The 20,191-nt window shown below is 34.5% G+C and overlaps 2 protein-coding genes across 2 annotated transcripts; both read left to right on the top strand.

Annotated features, from left to right (window-relative positions):
* The first annotated feature begins 764 nt into the window (after positions 1–764).
* On the top strand, positions 765–13,523 carry LOC121734327 (ejaculatory bulb-specific protein 3-like). The gene is made up of 3 exons (XM_042124860.1): positions 765–817; positions 10,464–10,641; positions 13,335–13,523. Exons 1-3 carry the CDS (start codon positions 812–814, stop codon positions 13,472–13,474), a joined length of 324 nt encoding a protein of 107 aa, XP_041980794.1. The 5' UTR covers positions 765–811; the 3' UTR covers positions 13,475–13,523.
* A 3,972-nt stretch (positions 13,524–17,495) lies between these two features.
* On the top strand, positions 17,496–18,634 carry LOC121734451. The gene is made up of 4 exons (XM_042125064.1): positions 17,496–17,651; positions 17,844–18,002; positions 18,104–18,523; positions 18,625–18,634. Exons 1-4 carry the CDS (start codon positions 17,560–17,562, stop codon positions 18,632–18,634), a joined length of 681 nt encoding a protein of 226 aa, XP_041980998.1. The 5' UTR covers positions 17,496–17,559.
* Positions 18,635–20,191: the final 1,557 nt, after the last annotated feature.

Genomic DNA, 20,191 nt, shown 5'->3' with positions numbered 1-20,191 from the left:
TTGAAAGCTACAAAGAGACATTGTGGTAACTTGAAGGTATAATTAACGAAGACTTTGCCAGAAATTATACCATCAAATTTATGTCAAAACCCTTCAAATAATAAGTGTAGGCGCTACCGCGTAGCGCTACACGGTATAAATTGAACTTAAATTATTGTCCATAGTTACATGATAATATAGGGTTTATCTATATATTCAATCTCTGTGTTATGATGTTACTACTATTTTCAGTTTCACGACTATCGATTACCAAATTACCCTGTATGTAGCCCCAAAAGAATTCTCTACATTTACCTGTGAGAATTTTCTTTATTTGACATGAAAAACTTTATTATGGTCTGTCAACTGTCAAGAAAGTGAAGAAATTAAAAAGTGGCAATCGCGTCATTTCTTTCAAATTAATCTAAAAAAAAAGGGATTACACTACGATGTTTCCACTTTTTAATTTATTCACTTTCTTGATAGACATACTTAATACCTATAACGAGTTTCTTACGCCGGTTCTTCTCGGTGGGGTAGGTCCCGAACCGGTGGTAGGCAACGTAGTTTCTTCGTTCGACTTTCAAAAAGTGTATCATGATACCCATTTTGAATAAAAAGATATTTTATTTATTTATTATTTATCTACACGTCACTGAACCATTGCCCCGAAAACTCCAAAAAACAACCACATCCGTGCATTAGAACCCCGATTATCACGTAACCAGTAGAGGGGGGGTTGGGTAAGCGGTTACGCGACCAGCAACCAGCTAGCCGACATTCACTCTCAGCGTGCGAAGTGGTTGACGCGAATCCGGTTCCCAGTGTTATCATGCAGGTGAGTACAAAGTCTCGTAGACTAGGATCTAGGTTATTTTTAAAATCTAGATAGTTAATTAATACTTATAAATATAAATGATATTGCGGTGTTAAGTAAGATTTTAGTTCATTCAAAACTCAATATTCGTAATTAACAATATCTAATAATACCAGTCTAATAAGACTGTTTAACCAAACAAAAATGTTTACCTAAAACAATCTTTAACTTTTTACAAATTGTTTTTTTTTCCATAGATTAAATTTTCTATGGATCCTTCTTACTATATTATAAAATTCGTTTATAATTAGTTTGTATTATGACATCGTTAAGGAAGGACATTCGACATTTGCATTCAAAATGAGTTTAAACGTGTGAAACGTTTTGAACTTTGCTTCATTACTTCTGTTAGTTAATCCTAGTTAGAACATCTAAGGTAATAGACATAGTAATTGTTATAATAAAGATTAGATTGTGTTTGTGGGCGTTGAATTAGCTCCGAAAACGAACTGATTTTGAGAAAATTTTGCACAGATAATATGTAGTCTTTAGTCTGCAGACCATAGTAAAAGTAGTTACTTTTATCTTAGATAAAGTGTTTTTGAACCAGGCGCGGTCGCAGCCTAAAGATTTGGAGGGGGTCACTCACTAGTCACTACACTAAAAAATTATATCGCTGTTATAGGATAACTAGAAATTTCTTTTTATTGTTTGGCAAGATTTTGAGACTTTTCAATTTGACCTTAGATTTTGGGGGGGTCCTTCGGACCGTGTCTGCTTTGAACATCTTTTCTTTTCTAAATCATAGGTAATATAAAGTAAATATTTTTAGTATCAAGTTATTATCATCAAATTGGTCCACTTAAATTTTATTCAAATGCAAATAAGCGTATATATTTCAAAATGTATCTTGTAAGGTGTTTAAAACGTATTATTTAAATAACTATAAAATACTAGGTATGCCGTTGCGCCAAAATTCGTTTATAGCGCAGGAACCGGTATCTCCATACCAGGCGCGGTATGAAGGGGGGGGGGGGGGGGGGAGCGGTCACAGGGGACATGACACCCCCCCAAATCTAAGGCCGAATTGAAATATATCAAAATCTTGCCAAATAATAAAAGAAAATTTCTAGCTATCCCCTAACCACAACTGCGTCCGACCTTACACAGCTGCCAACCCAGAACCATAGGCGCAGATAAAAAATATACTTATATTGGTGTAGTGACTAGTGAGTGACCCCCCCTAAATTTCGGGCCTGCTCCATACCAAATTTCAGCAAGATCGGTTTAGCGGTTTGGGCCGATTGGGCGTGAAGAGGTACCAGACGGACAGACACACTTTTGTATTTATAATATTAGTGTGGATACACATTACACAGTTACTAAAAAAGGTTTCGTTATCGGTTTGGCCCGAAGTCATAACTTTTCGCAATCCTTCACGCTATAAGCGGTTGGAAAATCCCGATTTCTAAGATCTAGCGCAATCGTTTAAAGGAAAGTTATTGTTCTGTTTTAAAACTATTCAATTCAATCCATTCATATCAGATTTGCATTCATAGTGTTAGTTTCAACAATAGGTTCTTATTCTAGTTTAAGTAAGTACCTAAGTCTTAGTAAAATATGAAATAAATTGGAATAACATTATCAATAATATGTTATTCCAATTTATTTCATATTTAAACTATAAGTGTTTATATTTTACTTTTGAAAAAAAAGCAAAGTTCTGTTACATAATATACTTATTTGTTTTTTTTAAAACCTATTTTCTTAAAAAGAGATTACGCAATTCTGTAAAGGTACATACATTAAGGTTGTTACAATGTGTATATATAATTATTATAAAATTAGTAAAAAAATACAATATTTACATGATATTAAATAATAATTACCCTTTAAATAATCTTACGCAATAATATTATGCAATTTTAATGATAAAATCTAATAAAATTAAGCGATTATTAGGTTCTATACAAAAGACATAAACGCGCGCAAATGCCACTTTCATTAGAATTTAATTGTTTTGTTTGGAGTTTGAAGCACAGCTCGCTTCTCCGTCCAGGTTTAGTAGAACTTTTGAGAATATTCTTATTTGATTTGGTAGGAATTTTTGTGTACATTACAACGATGTAGGTATATTATGTATAAATACATATGTGTCATTCTATGACTTAGTTTTGTTACACCCTGTATGGATACATCATGCATCTTGGCTAAAAGCCCAGAACAATATCGACACAAAAAGTAAATAAAAATATAGCAAACACGAGTTTAAGAGTTCACATCGATGCCAAGGGCGTTGAATCCTGTTCGTCCTGAGTATTGTTTACTGCTGACTACTTCTGAGTAATATACGTCAGAGTATCATCATCATCATCGTCGTCAACATCATCATCATTATCATCATTATCATCAACATCACTATCATAATGGTCGTCTGTTTAAACTTTAAAAACTAGGCTATCCGTAACGGATGTCCGTTATGGATGATTTATACAGTATTTTTCAGAGCGAAGTAACCACTCCTCAAATACCTGCCTGGGACAAGATTTTTAAATGTCCGTATGGTTGCCCAAGCGCATACGGCATTCTCGCATCATAGTCGGCCTAGTCCAGAGGAAAGAACTAGTCAATACGTCTGAGACCAACTATGTGCGGGTTTCCTCATGATGTTTTCCTTCACCGTACGAGCGTCCGTATTATGTACTTGAGATCAAAATGTTTCATAGGTACACGCCTCCGCCTGGGCTCAAACCTGCACCCTCTAAGAGTGCAAACCAAAGGTCTACCCATTAGGCCACGGACGACCCTTAACTTAAACTTTAAAGCCTGATAAAATCAAAGGGGCGTATCTTTGGCATATCTCCTAAACGAATAGACCGATTTTGACTCAGAATTTTGCTACTAATTGAGAGTATTCTTTGCTTTAATTCATCATTATTTGGTCGTTCTTTGCTAAATCTTCTTATTTTTAGTTTCTCTTTTTATAATAGTAAGAAATGTAAAACATAAGCGTATAGAATAATAAAAGAAATGTCACAATATTGCGATTTGTAGGACTAAGTATCTAATTACATACTTTTCCTCAACAGTTTTAAAAATTAATAATATACAAATGTCGTCGCTTTTCTTGGAATACCAGAGATACAATATATTTAAACCACAGAAGGTCAAAGTAGATAATAAATCTCACACCATACATTTATTTTCATAAAAAACGAAGCTGGTTCCAATTCATACTTTTTTGTGAGAATCAAAGGAATTATTACAATAGTAAATTTTGCCATATAAACTTGAAAAGCACCTGTGAGTTAACAGAAGTTACTTCATCGGTTCAATATTAGTTCAAGTTTCAACTGAAGAACTAAATTTTTCTTGGTAAATTAAATTCATAATACCCTGTACATTAAAGGGCGTGTGTCGGCTGTGGCCTAGTGGGTAGACCCATGGGCGCACCGAGGGGGATCTGGATCATGTTGATGTCCCTACTAAGTATATTATCTAGTACTTTTATCTATAAAAATTAAAAATTAAGAAAACGAATTTCTGCCATTTGTTTGCAATACAATATTTTTACAACTAAAATTATTTATTTTTATTCTTTATAAACACCTAGCTTATGAAAAACCTGATTTGGCACCCCCCCCCCCCCCCTGGCCCAAAACCTAGGGAAATTTGCCCCCCTCCCCCCTGGTACCAGAACCTGGGTAAATTGCACCCCCCCGCCTGGCCCAGAACCTGGGTACGCCCATGGGTAGGTTCGCACTCGAGAGGGTGCAAGTTCAATCCCGGAATCTTGTACCAATGAGACATTTTCCGATCTCAATTACCACCGAGGAAATTGATTCCTAGGTAGTTGACGAACCTACGTCGTTTGGTCTGCATAAGTCAATTCAAATTTCAATGTTAGTAATTGTGATCGTTTGGATGAGTTTGAGTTAACGCGACCAAATTACTTAGGTCCGCCATCTGCCTAGGAATTAATTTCTCTGATAGTACATAATAGGGTCGTACGGTGAAGGAAAACATCGCGAGGAAACCCGCACATGGATGGTCCCAGACGTATTGACCGGCTCATTCCTCTGGACTAAGCTGACTATGTTGCGAAAATGCCGTATGTGCTTGGGCAACTATACGGACATTTAAGAGATCGTGTCCTAAGCACTACACTATTTGAAAATTAGTTTTACTTCGCTCGAAAAAAACTCTATAAACCATCCACAACGGATTCAAAGGCCTGAGGCCATTTATGATGAATCGAAAAGAGTAAAGTATCACCAATGATTGGTCTCCCTTAGTATGGTCAATACGTTGTCTGACTTTTAAGTTAAAGGCAACTCGTCTTCGAAGATAATCTCAGACCCGCAGGTTTTCCTCAACAAATTGCAAGTTCGTATCTTAATTAGGAATCATCACCTCGCAATAGGTCATTGACTCTATATAAGTAATTATATAATATAGTATGTACTAACAGATGTTAGTACATAGTAGTTTATTCATAGGCAGTCGGCGGACTAGGTTATTTAGTTGAGTTATGTCAATTATTGTCGACCTCTGTGGCTCAGTTGGTGGGCTCTTGGTAGCTCAAACCGGGGGTCGTGGGTTCGAATCCCGCCGATGGAACAAAAAGTTTTCAAAGTTCCTGGGTCATGGATGTGTATTAAATATGTGTATCATATACTTAATAAAAAACCTAAATATATGTATAATAAAAAAGTAGTAAATATATTTCCGTTGTCTGGTACCCCGTACCCGTAACACAAGTCATTCAGGTACTTACCACGGGGTCAGACTGACGTGGTGTGAAGCGTCCATAGATATTATAAAAAATAAATATATGATAACTATAGATCTACCAGAATCCGGCAAAAAGTAAGAAAATAAATTGACTCTAGCAATACCGGGTAACTGGAATAAAAACATTTTGATCCTTTTTTATCCTTATAGCGGCTCATTCTGTGTCTTACACATGCAAATATAAAAAAAAAATTCCAATGATCAAGGATATTTTTTGAAAATCTGCTGTCAAAAATTGAAATGAGATTCTGGTAGACCTACAGCTAAAAGCCGAGCTTTGTGAGGGCTCGCGTCACTTTTCTGCGTGGTAATAATCTTTAAGGCAGTTTTTTTTTATATTTCAATAGTAAATTAGTAACCAAACCTTGACTGACTGATGATAACACATGTACATATAAATAAAAATTACTAAGTTAAAGCACAAATCAATAGGCGTTATAGTTTTTCCGTAAAGTGTACCACAAAAATATTCGGCTTGTGTTGTGGGATATACTACGAGTAGGGCTCGCTTCGCTCGCGTCGTCCTGATAATATTATCGTGATATGTCCGCCTGAGGTTGACATAATGCGAACAAATTACGTAGTTCCGCTATCTGCAATTTCTCTGAGAGTACATTAATAATATTACATTGTGTCTAACAATATAAGGTTCTGTGTCAGACACAATCTATCCTTTCCTTTCCTGCACCCATAGCATGGCTACTACGGAAATAAACTGAAGGTGCCTTTCCGATCTTTACCGCGGCTAGCCGTGATCGACAAAAAATCAAATATAATGTCACCTTATGACTTAGACTACAGTCCTAAAAATTTATAACGGAGACAAGTGGCATGTTAATTGAATTTTCGTCGATCGTGGCTAGCCGCGGTAAAGATCGGAACGGTACCTTCAGTTTATCTCCGCAGTTTGTCTATACTTTCGCATCTCTACTGTAGCCATGCTACGGGTGCTGTAGCTAAAGACAGGCTTCTTTTATCTCGTCAAAATATAGGGTTTCCGCGTTGTGTTTTTTATAGAAGTCGAAAGCAATGTTTATAGCTTGACGCAAAAGTACTGTACGTTTTAGCTATATGATATAAGTATAATATAGCAATCACACAAGCGCCCATAATTGAGAATGTGGTTTGGTTTTATTACTTCGTTGATGATATACTATACTATAGGTACCAGTCATCGACCACAGATGACTCAGGTGTACGAGTATGATCGATTTGCTGTAATACGCTGCGATTCGATCATTGAAAGGTGATGAAAAATGTGCTGATCCGGCTCCACAATACTTATAAGCCTGGATTTATATGCGTGATAAGGTGTGGTGACTTATAATGTGTCCCCCTCAAGAAGAGAGCGTATTTCCTCTTAAAAGGCCGGCAACGCAGCTGCAGCTCTTTTAATGTTGCGAGCGACATGTCGGTTAGGTGACCCGTTTGCTCGTTTGCCCCCTTATTTTATAAAAAAAAGAAACGTCCGCTATCTAGCATAAGTCTGGATATATCCAGACTTATGCTAGGCCGGTGCAATTAGTTATTAGATGGTGTGATTTGTATTAATATAATACAATACCCCAACTATTTGATATTTCAATTTGTATTGCCTTAAATCTTGATGCATTGTCTAGTCGATTTTGTTTTTTTATGAAATGATTCTATAGTCCATTTGAAATACTTAAATATTCTTATAGGTAAAACGCTGCTTAAATAACGCAGTAGGTATATTGTAATATGCAAAATTTAAACAGGCACCTCGTTTCAAGGAATCTCTATAATAATAATAATAATAGCTCCCACACCGGTTTCGGTGATGGTGGCCGGTTTCATTGAAACCAGGCCAGCTACGCAGGAGTTATTTTATAGTGCCCAAGTGTGTGCGCAGTACACAAGAGTACTCTCTATTCCTTTACTCTCATAACCCAGTGGGACGGACGACCGACACGACTGGCGAGAGATCAGGCGCAGGACCGACTTTTTACATGCCAATCCGACGCATGGATCATCTTACTTGTCAGACAATCAGGTGATCAGCCTGCATTGTCCTAACCAAACTTGGAAATAACATGTTTCCAACGCGGGAATCGAACCCACGACCTCCGAGTCTAGAGCCGCGCACTATACCACTAGACCACGGAGTTATAAATTATTGTGGTTTTTAAAGTTAAGCTATCTAGCTTACTTGTGTAAAGCAGCTGTAGCCGGTTTTTAATGGTCGAATGACTTAAATGTTGTGGTTTAAAGTAGGTGAAGGTCGGAGTACTTTTCGCAAGTTTTCGTTGACGGGTTGGTCCTATCTCAATAATTTTCTAGAGATCTACGTTTAACTTCTGATATAAAATTGTATAAGTATAATGTTTTACGTAGTAGGTACGATTAAAATGACAAGATTGTAAATATAAGGAATTAGAATATAACGCTGGAAAAAAGATGGTTTTCCATTTCTCTCTTTCTTCAACCGCATTGAAATAAAGATAGAGATAAGAGAGTTGTATTAAATTTCACTCCACATTATCGAAAATTTTTATTATTACTATGTTGTAATGTGTATTTGCGTGATTACTTTTAAAACAATAATTTAGCTATAAAAATAATAATAATATACCTACTTAATATTACAATTATAAATGACCTATGTAGAGCCTGGGTACAGTATTTAAACATACATATTATCATGATTTCATTTGAAAATCTTCAAAAAATAATAATAAATATTACGTATGTTACTATAATAGCTCAAGATACTACGCTCCAATTTTTCCACCATTGAAAAGTCTAGAAGAACTTGTTGTTAATTCTTTGTAAAACATCGTTAAGAACGTAACAAGATATTAACAATCTGCATTGTGTTCGAATTACCCAACAATTACGAGTCCAAACACGTATCAGTCGTTGGCTTCGACTTTTCAATGCTATGATCAGCTGACCTTGGTAGTTTCCAATTTTGGAAGATTTCCTGATTTTCGCCCGGGCTTTTGAGGTTATGTTATAGGTTAAAAGGTTATAACCTTTATAAGGGTGAATTATTATTAAAGGACACGTTATGTATATGAATGAAATACTGTTTTGTTTATACAATGTGTAACAAAACAAAGTGAGTACCTTCTATAAGGGAGGAAGGGAGGGAGGGGATACAGTTCACTCAGCACTCTGAAAAAAGCAGCGCTAAAAAAGAGCAATTTTTTGGTAAGGATTTTTATGTGAAAGCGCCCCAGAATCGTGAATTTACCATTAAAAAAGTTTAAAAAAGATATACAGGTTATACTGGCATATACACCCGAAAGTGTTATCACTTAGTTAGTTACACCAGCTGTAGTAACGCAGTTTCAGTTTTTGGTATATATATATATAAAACTCAAAGGTGACTGACTGACATGGTGATCTATCAACGCACAGCCCAAACCACTGGACGGATCGAGCTGAAATTTGGCATGCAGGTAGATGATATGACGTAGGCATCCGCTAAGAAAGGATTTTGATCGATTCTACCTCCAAGGGGTTAAAATAGGAGATGAAAATTTGTATATAATAATACTTCTTAACGCGAGCGAAGCCGCGGGCAAAAGCTCGTCAGCAATAAACCTTTCGCTTTTTCTTAAAGCGTTGGTTTTCACCTTTCGTTCCTTTTTATAAACAACGAGCTTTTGCCCGCGGCTTCGCTCGCGTTAAGAAGTATTATTATACAAACTTTCATCCCCTATTTGAACCCCTTGGGGTTGGAATTTATCAAAATCCTTTCTTAGCGGATGCCTACGTCATAACATCTATCTGCATGCCAAATTTCAGCCCGATCCGTCCAGTGGTTTGGGCTGTGCGTTGATAGATCACTATGTCAATCAGTCAGTCACCTTTGAGTTTTATATATATAGATTAAATATCTTTAAAAATAGTTTAATAGTTGCGCCATTTTTAAAGCCTATGACGTAGGTAATTTTCGAAGAAGAAATTTTGTTTACCTTTTTGACTTGCGTGTTGACATTGAACAAAAAATTATGAATGGTTGAGGAAAATCGTTTCAACAAACGACATACGCAAAAAAGTGCGAAACTCTGTCTTTCGTAAAGCGTGCAATATTTAATGCAATTAACAGATTTAGAACTATTTAACACTTTAATCGAATCGATAAATAATAATCGAAACTTAGGGCCTGTTCCACCACTTCCTGATGAAGTGGTGAAACAGGCCCTTAATGTTTTATAACTATATAACTAGCTGACGTGCGCAACTACGTCGCACCAAAATTAGTTTATCGCGTAGGAACCGCACATTTTTCCGGGGTGAAATACTTTTCACCCCCGTCCTGGGAAAGGACGAGTATAGAGTTTTTAAGTGACACGAAGTTCACCGGGACAGCTAGTTTAAAATAAAGATTTTGAAATTGAATTCTGACAGTTTTCCTTGCATGTGCCAAAATATAAACAACAACTAAATTTGTAGGTAACGACCCTAGCGACGACTTTTGTCATTATACGTCAAACTTAAAAATTTCAACCTCAGTTCTAAGTCGGTATACTCTATAATTCTGTCTACTCTGGTAATGGTCTATATGTCTCGCGTGAGTATTTAAAATTTTCAGATGTAATGTGTGCGTTAACGCTTTGGAGATAAGGTTGGATTTGCTATGTTCGGTTTTGATAATTCCGTCGCGTTTAGTGTGTTGCTATACAAAACATTACCGCCGAACTTTACGCTCGAGTCGGCTCGACGGATATTCGGCTCACGATAGAATTTCGGCGTAGTGTGTTGTCTGTCGCGTTCCGCCCATATTTTGTATGGATTTGAAACGCGGCGTAAATACGGCGGAATTTACGTCGGTGTAATTCAGCCTAGTGTGTTTAGACCCTATGACATGACATCATTTAACTTAACTTTTTTTTATTTCCAGTTCACATACATCCTACTTCTGTGCGCGTTGGCGGCGGTCTACGCTGAGGAGGACAAAAGGCCTGAGGTGTCCGATGGAGCCCTGGACGAAGCCCTAAACGACAAGAGGTTCATCTTGAGACAGCTCAAGTGCGCCCTGGGCGAAGGACCCTGCGACCCTATAGGGAAACGGTTGAAAAGTGAGTATTTATTTACAATCTGGATGACGCCCGCAGCTCCGTTTGATCGCGCGGGAACCATACATTTTTCCGGGATAAAAATATTCTATATCCTATCCCGGGACTCAAAGTATCTCCAGAGTCCAGACTCCATACCATCCTAAATCCTAATTTGAGCAAAATGGGTTCAGCGGCTTGGGCGTGAAAAGGTAATCAGACAAATAAACAGACAGACAGTTCAGACGTGGGAGAGCCATGCTTCGGCACGAATGGGCCGAACGAGATTGCATTCCCTGCTTGTGGCCCGCAGAGCCGAGCACTTTTTTTTTAAGTAAAAAAAGTTAGTACTAAAATTATATATAATTGATTGTACTGCCGGTTCTTGGTAGAAATTCATTTTAAACACAAATAAAACACAATATTACGTGCATTTTTAATAATACTCAAAATTACTTTATCATACCTACTATAAAAAGCAAACTAAACACTGCTTTTCTTTTCCTTTTAAAATCAACACATGCTTCATCTACATAATGTGGGGCTGATTTTAAAATAACGTACTGAGCTCAGCAAAGAAAACGCCGCAGTCACGCGACTAGGGTGTTTTCTTTGCTTATTACAGTACATTTTTGTTCTATGCTCTAAGTTCTAATAGGAAAAATTTGTATCAGATTTTGACTGTGCGCAGACTTATCTGGCGCGCACCACGAGTATACATAGGTAGTGCGGCCCGGGGTAAAATTCTACTTACGAATTTTGGCCCAAGTGCCGAAAAGGTTGGCCACCCTTGATCTACATGCTTCTGTGTATAATACTCTACGTCCTTTAGTCTAAGGGGGTCTGTGTATAATACTCTACGTCCTTTAGTATAAGGGGGTCTGTGTATAATACTCTACGTCCTCTAGTATAAGGGGGTCTGTGTATAATACTCTTCGTCCTTTAGTATAAGGGGGTCTGTGTATAATACTCTACGTCCTTTAGTATAAGGGGGTCTGTGTATAATACTCTACGTCCTTTAGTATAAGGGGGTCTGTGTATAATACTCTTCGTCCTTTAGTATAAGGGGGTCTGTGTATAATACTCTTCGTCCTTTAGTATAAGGGGGTCTGTGTATAATACTCTACGTCCTTTAGTATAAGGGGGTCTGTGTATAATACTCTACGTCCTTTAGTATAAGGGGGTCTGTGTATAATACTCTACGTCCTTTAGTATAAGGGGGTCTGTGTATAATACTCTACGTCCTTTAGTATAAGGGGTCTGTGTATAATACTCTACGTCCTTTAGTATAAGGGGGTCTGTGTATAATACTCTACGTCCTTTAGTATAAGGAGGGCTGAAAAACTGAAAACATCATACGGTTCAGAGTTCGTAAAGAGGAACAAATCGCTAAATACCTTTTCGCATTTATTATTCATTTGGATTCCTCGTATTCAAAACTCAAAAGGACCTGTGTATTGTGATCTTGTGAGTCATGTATTGTATTTACTTACCTTCCTGTTATTTACTAACAAAAGACAACCAGGGTATTAGGTACAATGACATCTTTTATGTATAGAACATTGTCTTAAGTTCCTTTACGGAAAACATTAATATTCTTTCAATAGAAATAGTATATACCAAGTACCAATCATACCATAGACATAAATATATTAACTCTACCTTCTCAGATTAACACTGTGTATCAAGTTATTAAGTAACTATAAAAGTATCAGATAAGGGCAAAACAGTTAAATATGCATTAAATATGTAGATAACTGTAATGTCTTTATAGGTAGGCGTGTAAGTTTTTATACCAAAACAGTGTAATTCTTTTAAAGAAAAAAAATCATCTACAGCCGAACATATATAACCTCCTCCTTTTTGGAAGTCGGTTAAAAAGTGGTCAAGTTCCCTAAAAATATTACGGTAATACTTACATAGAATTCTAAAATATTACGTATATTAGTCAGGTCGAGCCATCCATACTTCCATACTTAATATTATAAATGCGAAAGTCTGTCTGTCTGTCTGTTATAGACAGACACACTCTTCACGCCCAAACCGCTGAACCGATTTTGCTGAAATTTAGAAGGGGGATACTTTACGGGAAAGGACATAGGATACCTTTATCCAGAAAAAATCTACGGTTCCCGCGCGATAAACGAATTTTGGCGCAACGGAGTTACGGGTTACTAGTTATTATATCAGTCAATTCGAACAATACGTAACTAAGCGTCACAGACCTACATAATTCGATTTCTCGTTGTGCAATTAGACAGCGCTGCCTTGCTTTGTACTTAGTAGTAGTTTAGTAGAGTTGCATAAAATGTTTCAACAACCCTTGTTTTTATGCTTATGAACAATTTTGATACAGACAACACGACATTTTGACACAGAGAGACATTATTTATCAATTAAACACAGTAATTAAAACATATTCAACAAGCCTTCCTTTGTTTTATCTATTGCTCTTAACGTCTCTACATAAGAGACTTAGGGCCTGTTTCACCACTTTTTGATAAAGTGCCGAATAGGCAATTCACAACTTTTTGACAGATTCTCTATCCTTGATCTGTTAAGTTAATCAGGTGAAACAGGCCCTTACACTACATACTCTACATAGGAGATTATGTAAGTACTTAATGTCCAATATTTGATTTTATTTTACTTACCCAGTTAAACTGTATATTGTGCACATTAAATTAATATTTAATTGATTTCTACTATTTTTTCAGCTCTCGCACCCCTCGTGCTACGCGGTGCCTGCCCCCAGTGCACACCACAAGAAACGAAACAAATACAAAGGACATTGTCATACGTACAGAGAAACTACCCACAGCAATGGGCAAAGATCGTCCGGCAGTATTCTGGTTAAATTTTAGTCTATAAGTTATTTAAATATTATTAAAATGTTAAAAAACTGATATAACGCCTTTTTAATAGATTCCAAGATAAGGCGGCTAGCGCTCATTCAAAAATCCTAAAGCGCGCTTTTGGGCTTTTTGAATTTGGAACTTCGAAGTAAACCTGAGTAGATTTTTTCAATTTTTGAACGGGAAATTTTTTAAATGAAATAAAAAATAAAAGAACTTTATCAATTCGAGATAAAAATGTGCAAGGTGACAATATTTAAAAAAATGTAATAAGACGTGTTCTCTGTGAAAATACAAAGAAAAAAATACACCTTACGTGGTTACGTTTAGAAAATTTTCCCGCCTGTCACAGTCATGACTTTCTTGACGCACTTTTTTATAAATGCAAATGAAATGTTATAAGTAGGTACCTATTTAATAGCTATCTCAATAGTGTACTTAAATTAATTTTTTGCTGTTTTTAAACATACCTAATAGTAGGTATCTAATATCATAATACCAATCTACCTATAATAATATAAAATACCTCTAAATTATATTGCGTGGATGATAGAGCGTTTCCAATAATATATATACTAGTTTATGATAGAGCGTATTCACTGTTCAATGTTTAAACTTTGTCCAGCCTTAAACAAAACTTTAGGTAGCATATGAACTAGATATTCGTAAGTATATTAAATATTCGTAATTCGAACTTTTATAAATAATATAGTACGTCGTTGTAATGTACCTATGCTGTTTTGTAAGTATAAAACAATAAATAATATTATGAGCCAAAATTGTTAAGTGTGATAAATAAATATCTAATAATTATAATAAGGTAAAAGCACTAATAGTAGACTCGGAACTAATAGATGACACTTACGACAAAAATACCATAAAAATAAGAATTACTTACTCAAATTTTTTCTCAACACTATAAATTTTATAAGCTTCTCAAGCTATCTGTTGACGTGAAAAACGGACGTTAGGGACGCCTTCGGGAACAAAATTTTAAAATGGGATCAGTTTTCGTAAATAATGTGACCGCGTCAACACGCGCTCGGCAATTTCTTAGCAAATAGGTTATGGAAGGCGAAATTTTGCACGTAAGTTTTGAATAGGTAGATTTATTAGATTTTTGTAATTTCTATTGATATCATTGGATTAATGGTCATGTTGTTTACACTAATTAGTGTTTATTTATGATTTTTTATCCATTTTCCCTAACAATATAAAGGGTGTCTACTGTTAGTTCTTGAAAATGTAAAAAACCTAATAGATGACATAAAAATCATATCATCATTTTGCAATACATACTAAAATTATTTTGTAGTCTATTCTACTGCAAATATCATCACTATTCTTTGAAAATATTAAAACCTAAAAATTTACATATTAGACCTTGTACTGATCTAAAAATCGATTGCTTAAGAGGATACCACAGCGGCTAGAGAAATGAAAAAAAAGTACGTGTAATATCTATAGCTGTCTCCCTTACCTCAAGCCTATACCGCAGAACGCGATAGAGACAACTGCAGAAAATCCAGAAAATCAACGATTCGTTGTCCGCTGATTCCTTCTCCAAAACTTAACCGATTTAAGTACTTTTTTCATTAAAGATTAAAAAAAGGCTTGAGCTGTGTTCCTATGTTTTGCTTTTTTTGTATAATCTATCCAAATCTGTTTTCTGGACGTTTGAACATAGTGGAAAATCTGGCCATTTTTTTGGGTTTTTGAACGTTCATATTTTATTTAATAATTAAATTATGAAAAAAAAGAAAACATAGGGACATTGTATTAGTGGCCGTAGATATTCAGGAAAAAAATTATAACTCTACTAGCATTATCCAGGGAGGAAACAGGGGACAACGTTTGTATGGAAAAAATGGCGGTGTGGAATCCTCTTAAGTTTTTTAGCAGTAAAAAGAAGAAAAAGGAGAACTGAGAAAAGAAAGAAGAAAAAAGAAGAGGCAAGAGAAGCATGAAGACTAAAGACTGAAAATAAATTTGCTGGGAAAAAAATATATGAAAAATAAAAGGAAAGATAGTTTTAGCATGGAAGAAGAATGGATAGAATCTGGAGACAACGTGGATAATATTTCATATGCATGTAGTTAGTATGATAAAGTAAATGAAATCTTTTGAAAAACGGCAAATAAAGACTTAATAATAGGAAAAATGTTAAATGTAATGTAATGTTCTATGTCAACTATTAGTTCATATTGGTGTCTACTATTAGTGATGTTCGTTTTCTGTGATGTCATCTATTAGTTGTTATGAGTTATGACTAAGTTTACAAAAAGACTAATACTTAATAGGTATATTTTTTAATTAATTTGTCAGTGAATAATTATAATAGTTTTATTTTGTAAGAGTTACTGAAGACATAGAAGAAGTTATCAATCCTTTATTTTCATAAATATATATTTTATAACATTAAAATGTTCCATGTTTCCTTAAAGCGTCTGCCATTAGTGCTTTTACCTTATTATGATACAATTATTTTGTTATAATAAATATTCTATAAGTACTAATACCTATCTAAGTATTTTGTCGCAAATCAAAATTTATGTAGACAGTAGAATAATAAATCAACACACAGTTTTGGACACGGTTTAGACCATAAACTTATAATATACTGTCGTATAGACCACAACCCGAAAATGCGTGACCATTTTTGATCTGTCAATGTGTGCGGGTGCTATAGTGATGTATATTTTACTATCGATAGTATAGTATTTTGCTATCGATAGTTTAGTCCGTTTGAGTTATTTTACCTGAGTTTCTATAAAAAATAAATAATATGCAACCAGGTGGGTGAAACTTTCGAACAAAAAAAAAATTGGGTTCCAAATTTAAACGTAGCAACTAAATTAAGTTGGATAATCTGTGCAATTTTTAAGCAAGATCGACTGTGATTGGTTGATAAAAAAGACGAAGAAGAAGTTAAAACTCAAAGTTCAATTTTCAGTTAGTGAAAATTATTTTGTAGCAACTCTTTCAAAAATTGTAAATTAGTGGATTAATTATTGAAAAACAAAAGGTAAGCCATTGTAAAATGTAAATATAACCGTAAATTGATAAATTGAGGCAAAAATAACTATGTCATACCGTGTTCTAATACAAAGTATGTCATAGTGATTATTTGCATATTTGTATAATAATTTACAGCTAAAACTATAATAATATGAAAGAGATAGATTATTATTTCATGAAAAATATTATAATGTATCAATATGTATGCAGTTAATTTCGAAAATGTTGAAATGTGTCTATTGATTTATTGTAGTAATTAATTGCACGTTAAGGTCATTAACTATAATAATTTATGTATGGAAATGTAGTAAATGAAAAACTTAATTTCATTAATTTCAGATTTTTAGGTCCCTGTACTAGTTTGCAACATTTTAGTCTGCAGGCAATGGTTGTGGAGATTTAAGGAGGAGGAGAAGGAAGGTATGGGATTATGAGAGGTGCGGCCACTAAGGGAAAATCCTCTGATCAAGTGAGGTGCTATACAGCTGGCCTGAGCCCACGCGATAGATTTCAGCTGTCGTATGTACAGGATGTAACAAAACAAAGTAATAATTCTTATGTGTGTATGTATAAAGATGCGCGTCCACTGGATTGGAATCGGAGCGTAAGCAGCGGACGGATTTGTTACCTAAACCTTGTGGATTAAATCTGTTTTATTGTTTTGTGTTTATTTAGCTATGTACAATAATTTTTATTGAAATAAAACATTTATTTGAGCTCATTTCTTTTTTTTTTATTTAATTTTTGGTATGTTTAGAGTGGAAGGTTTTGCACTTAAAAATTTTAACTTTAGTTTCAATTTAAAAACATAATAAATGTTAATTTTTTTTCTTCTAAGTCCGACCTCTTCGACTCGACTTACGTAATATAAGACATTCTCTTTGTATGCAACTTTGACAGATTTTGTATTTCAAATTAGGTATCATAAATTATAATGGGGAAGGCCGGTCGAAACTTTTAGTAGATGCCGCCACCATAACTTTTACCTGTCAATGATCGTGTCAAGCAACAACAACAATTTAATTTAGTAGTTTTGCATAATTTCTGTATTAAATAAATTAAAATCATTATGTATTCGTCTTGGCGTGTAAGTGAACTAAAAGCTGAGCTAACGAAAAGAGGCGCATCGCTTAGAGGAAGAAAGGCAGAATTAGTCGAAAGGTATAACCTCAAAATATTTGATTTGCATTTTTTTTCAATAAAATTAGGTACTTATAGCCAAAAAATGAAAAAAATGTGTAGCTTTTTACAAATATTTTTAAGTTACGTAACAATATTAAGTAAATATTTAATTTGGAGCTTAAATTGTAACTTCTGTTGTTGTTATTTATTCTTATCTATTTCACCTTGTAGATTGGAACTTTACGACCGGAACTTTAATTTTGGAAGTGCAGAGAATCAGTCCGATGACGATGCAATGGAAGTTCCTGATGTTAGGACATATCGGGACATAAATGCGACTTCATTGTTACCTCATTTAACCCAAACTCACATACGACAGTATTTTTGCTTGTAAGTACGCATAACCCATGTACATAAGTACTTACAAATGTTTTTTATTACAATTCAATCAAATATTATACTTAATATACTTACTTTATACAATTTTTTAGTGATGACAAGAAAATTAAAGAAGCTAAGGCATTGTATGAGTCCCGATACCTTGTTTTGGCAAGAGTGTCAAATGTGGGGGAAAATACCTTCATCAAAGGATATTGCAAGAAAACTATGAAGCAGCTGCAGTATGAAGTGAATTTAAAGCTTCACAAAAGTGGAATACCACAGGAATCGAACTGTGAGTGCCCGGCGGGAAGTGGGACAGAAGCAAAATGCAAGCATGTTGCTGTACTGCTTCATGGAGTGGAACATATGGTGCATAATAAAATATTACTTTTACACCAAGTCTGCACCCAAAAACTTCAAGACTTTCACATGCCCAAAACACGTTTTACTTCTTCTCCCATAGCAGCTCACCAATTACCTAGAAATAAGGCAAAAAAAAGATTTTGTCCTTTCCCCATACAAAAAGTAGATAAAAATAGTTACAATAACAAAATAAGAAATCTGGTTTTAAATTTTCAAAATTCAAAAATGCCTATTAAACAGTTATATGAACCAGCGAACCCTTATGCAGTTATATCTGACCATAGATATACTGAATTTGATCCTGAAGAAGAACTATTAAAAAAACTTAATTTAAATGATATTAATGATGAAACCATAGTTGAAATTGAAGAAACAACAAGGGGACAAAAAAATTGTCCTAAATGGCTTACTGAAAGAAAGTATCGAATTACAGCAAGTAATTTTCACACAGTGTGTCATTTAAAAGATACTTCAAAAAAAAGTTACTGCCACCAAATATTAAATCAACAATTATTTACGTCTAGGGCCACGACACATGGCATTTTAAATGAAGCCATTGCACTTAATCAATATATGGCTGTTTATGATTTAAATGTAATTCCTTGTGGACTTTTCATTAGTAAAGACAAGCCATATTTAGGTGCTAGCCCCGACGGACTGTTAGGAGAAGAGACAATTATAGAGGTAAAATGCCCATTTTCCTCAAGGAATGAATTCATTACACCTGTTACTGTACCATATCTTGTAAAGGACCCTCAAAGTCAAATGCTCACATTAAAGCAGTCTAGCCCATATTACTACCAAATACAAGGCCAGCTTTATTGTACAGGTAGATTGTATTGTAATTTAATTGTTTATACTTATAAATCTTTAGAAGTAATTCATATTTCAAGAAATGACGAGTTCATTAACTCTATGTTAACAAAAGTCGATGATTTTTATAATAACTATTTTAAGGCTGCGATTTTTAATCAATTTTTATATAATGATTATGATTTAATAAAAAACGTATTTAATTATCTTGATTATTCGAATCATAATATTCGTGACGTGGGTGGATTTTTTTTATTATTTAAAATCATTTTCCAGGTTAAAGCCATAATTTATGCAAAAAACAAACATTTCTTAATTTGTTTACCCACTACATCTTCAGTCAGTGAACCATCTACCTCATTGTGTTCGAACTGAAAACAAGTTTTGTTTCTACTAACTATACACATTTATTAGTTTAGTTATTAGTTTAGTCACAAATTGCCAAGTTTAGTTATTAGAAACAAAAACTTATTATTTAGCTATATCTATAATATATTATGTTAATTATAAAGCATCAATGTGATGAAAATGGACTAAAGCATTCTGTTATAACATAATAATAATAATATATAGCCTTTATTTCAGAATTACAGCAATGTTTATAAATACTTTGTTAGTTTTGGTAGTAGTTATCTGTTATAACATAAGATCACATAAATAAAAAAATACACTGATTTTTTACTTTTTATTATCAACAATACATTCCCTAAAATTACATAACATAAAACAAATAAAAAATATTTCTGATGCTAAAGGCACATAAAAAGAGTTTAATGATGTTTGTAAAATTTTGTATGTTTTTGTTAATCCTATCAATCTCTCAATGTGCACACGTTGCCTTGCAAGCTTCTGGTCACGTTTTAGCAAAACCCCTGGTATTTGTGATTTGCCTTTTAAAAAAGTAGGTATGTTAATAGAAATGTTTTTTATTGCAAATAGGTCTTGAACATTAAAACCCCTGTCTGCCATAATACAGTCTCCTTCTTGACACTTATCTATTAAAGGACTTCTCTCTATCATTT

Source organism: Aricia agestis, chromosome 15 (genome assembly GCF_905147365.1).
Source record: "Aricia agestis chromosome 15, ilAriAges1.1, whole genome shotgun sequence".
NCBI lineage: Eukaryota > Metazoa > Arthropoda > Insecta > Lepidoptera > Lycaenidae > Aricia > Aricia agestis.
Note: the sequence above shows the minus strand (reverse complement) of the source record. Positions and strands in the feature narration are given on the sequence as shown.

Bases quoted from the DNA above. Each gene is read 5' to 3' on its own strand.
- LOC121734327 (XM_042124860.1), top strand. The intron at 10,642-13,334 runs GTGAGTATTTAT...CTATTTTTTCAG, and splicing joins TATAGGGAAACGGTTGAAAA to CTCTCGCACCCCTCGTGCTA.
- LOC121734451 (XM_042125064.1), top strand. From the start codon at position 17,560: ATGTATTCGTCTTGGCGTGTAAGTGAACTAAAAGCTGAGCTAACGAAA. The intron at 17,652-17,843 runs GTATAACCTCAA...TTCACCTTGTAG, and splicing joins AAGGCAGAATTAGTCGAAAG to ATTGGAACTTTACGACCGGA. The intron at 18,003-18,103 runs GTAAGTACGCAT...ACAATTTTTTAG, and splicing joins ATACGACAGTATTTTTGCTT to TGATGACAAGAAAATTAAAG.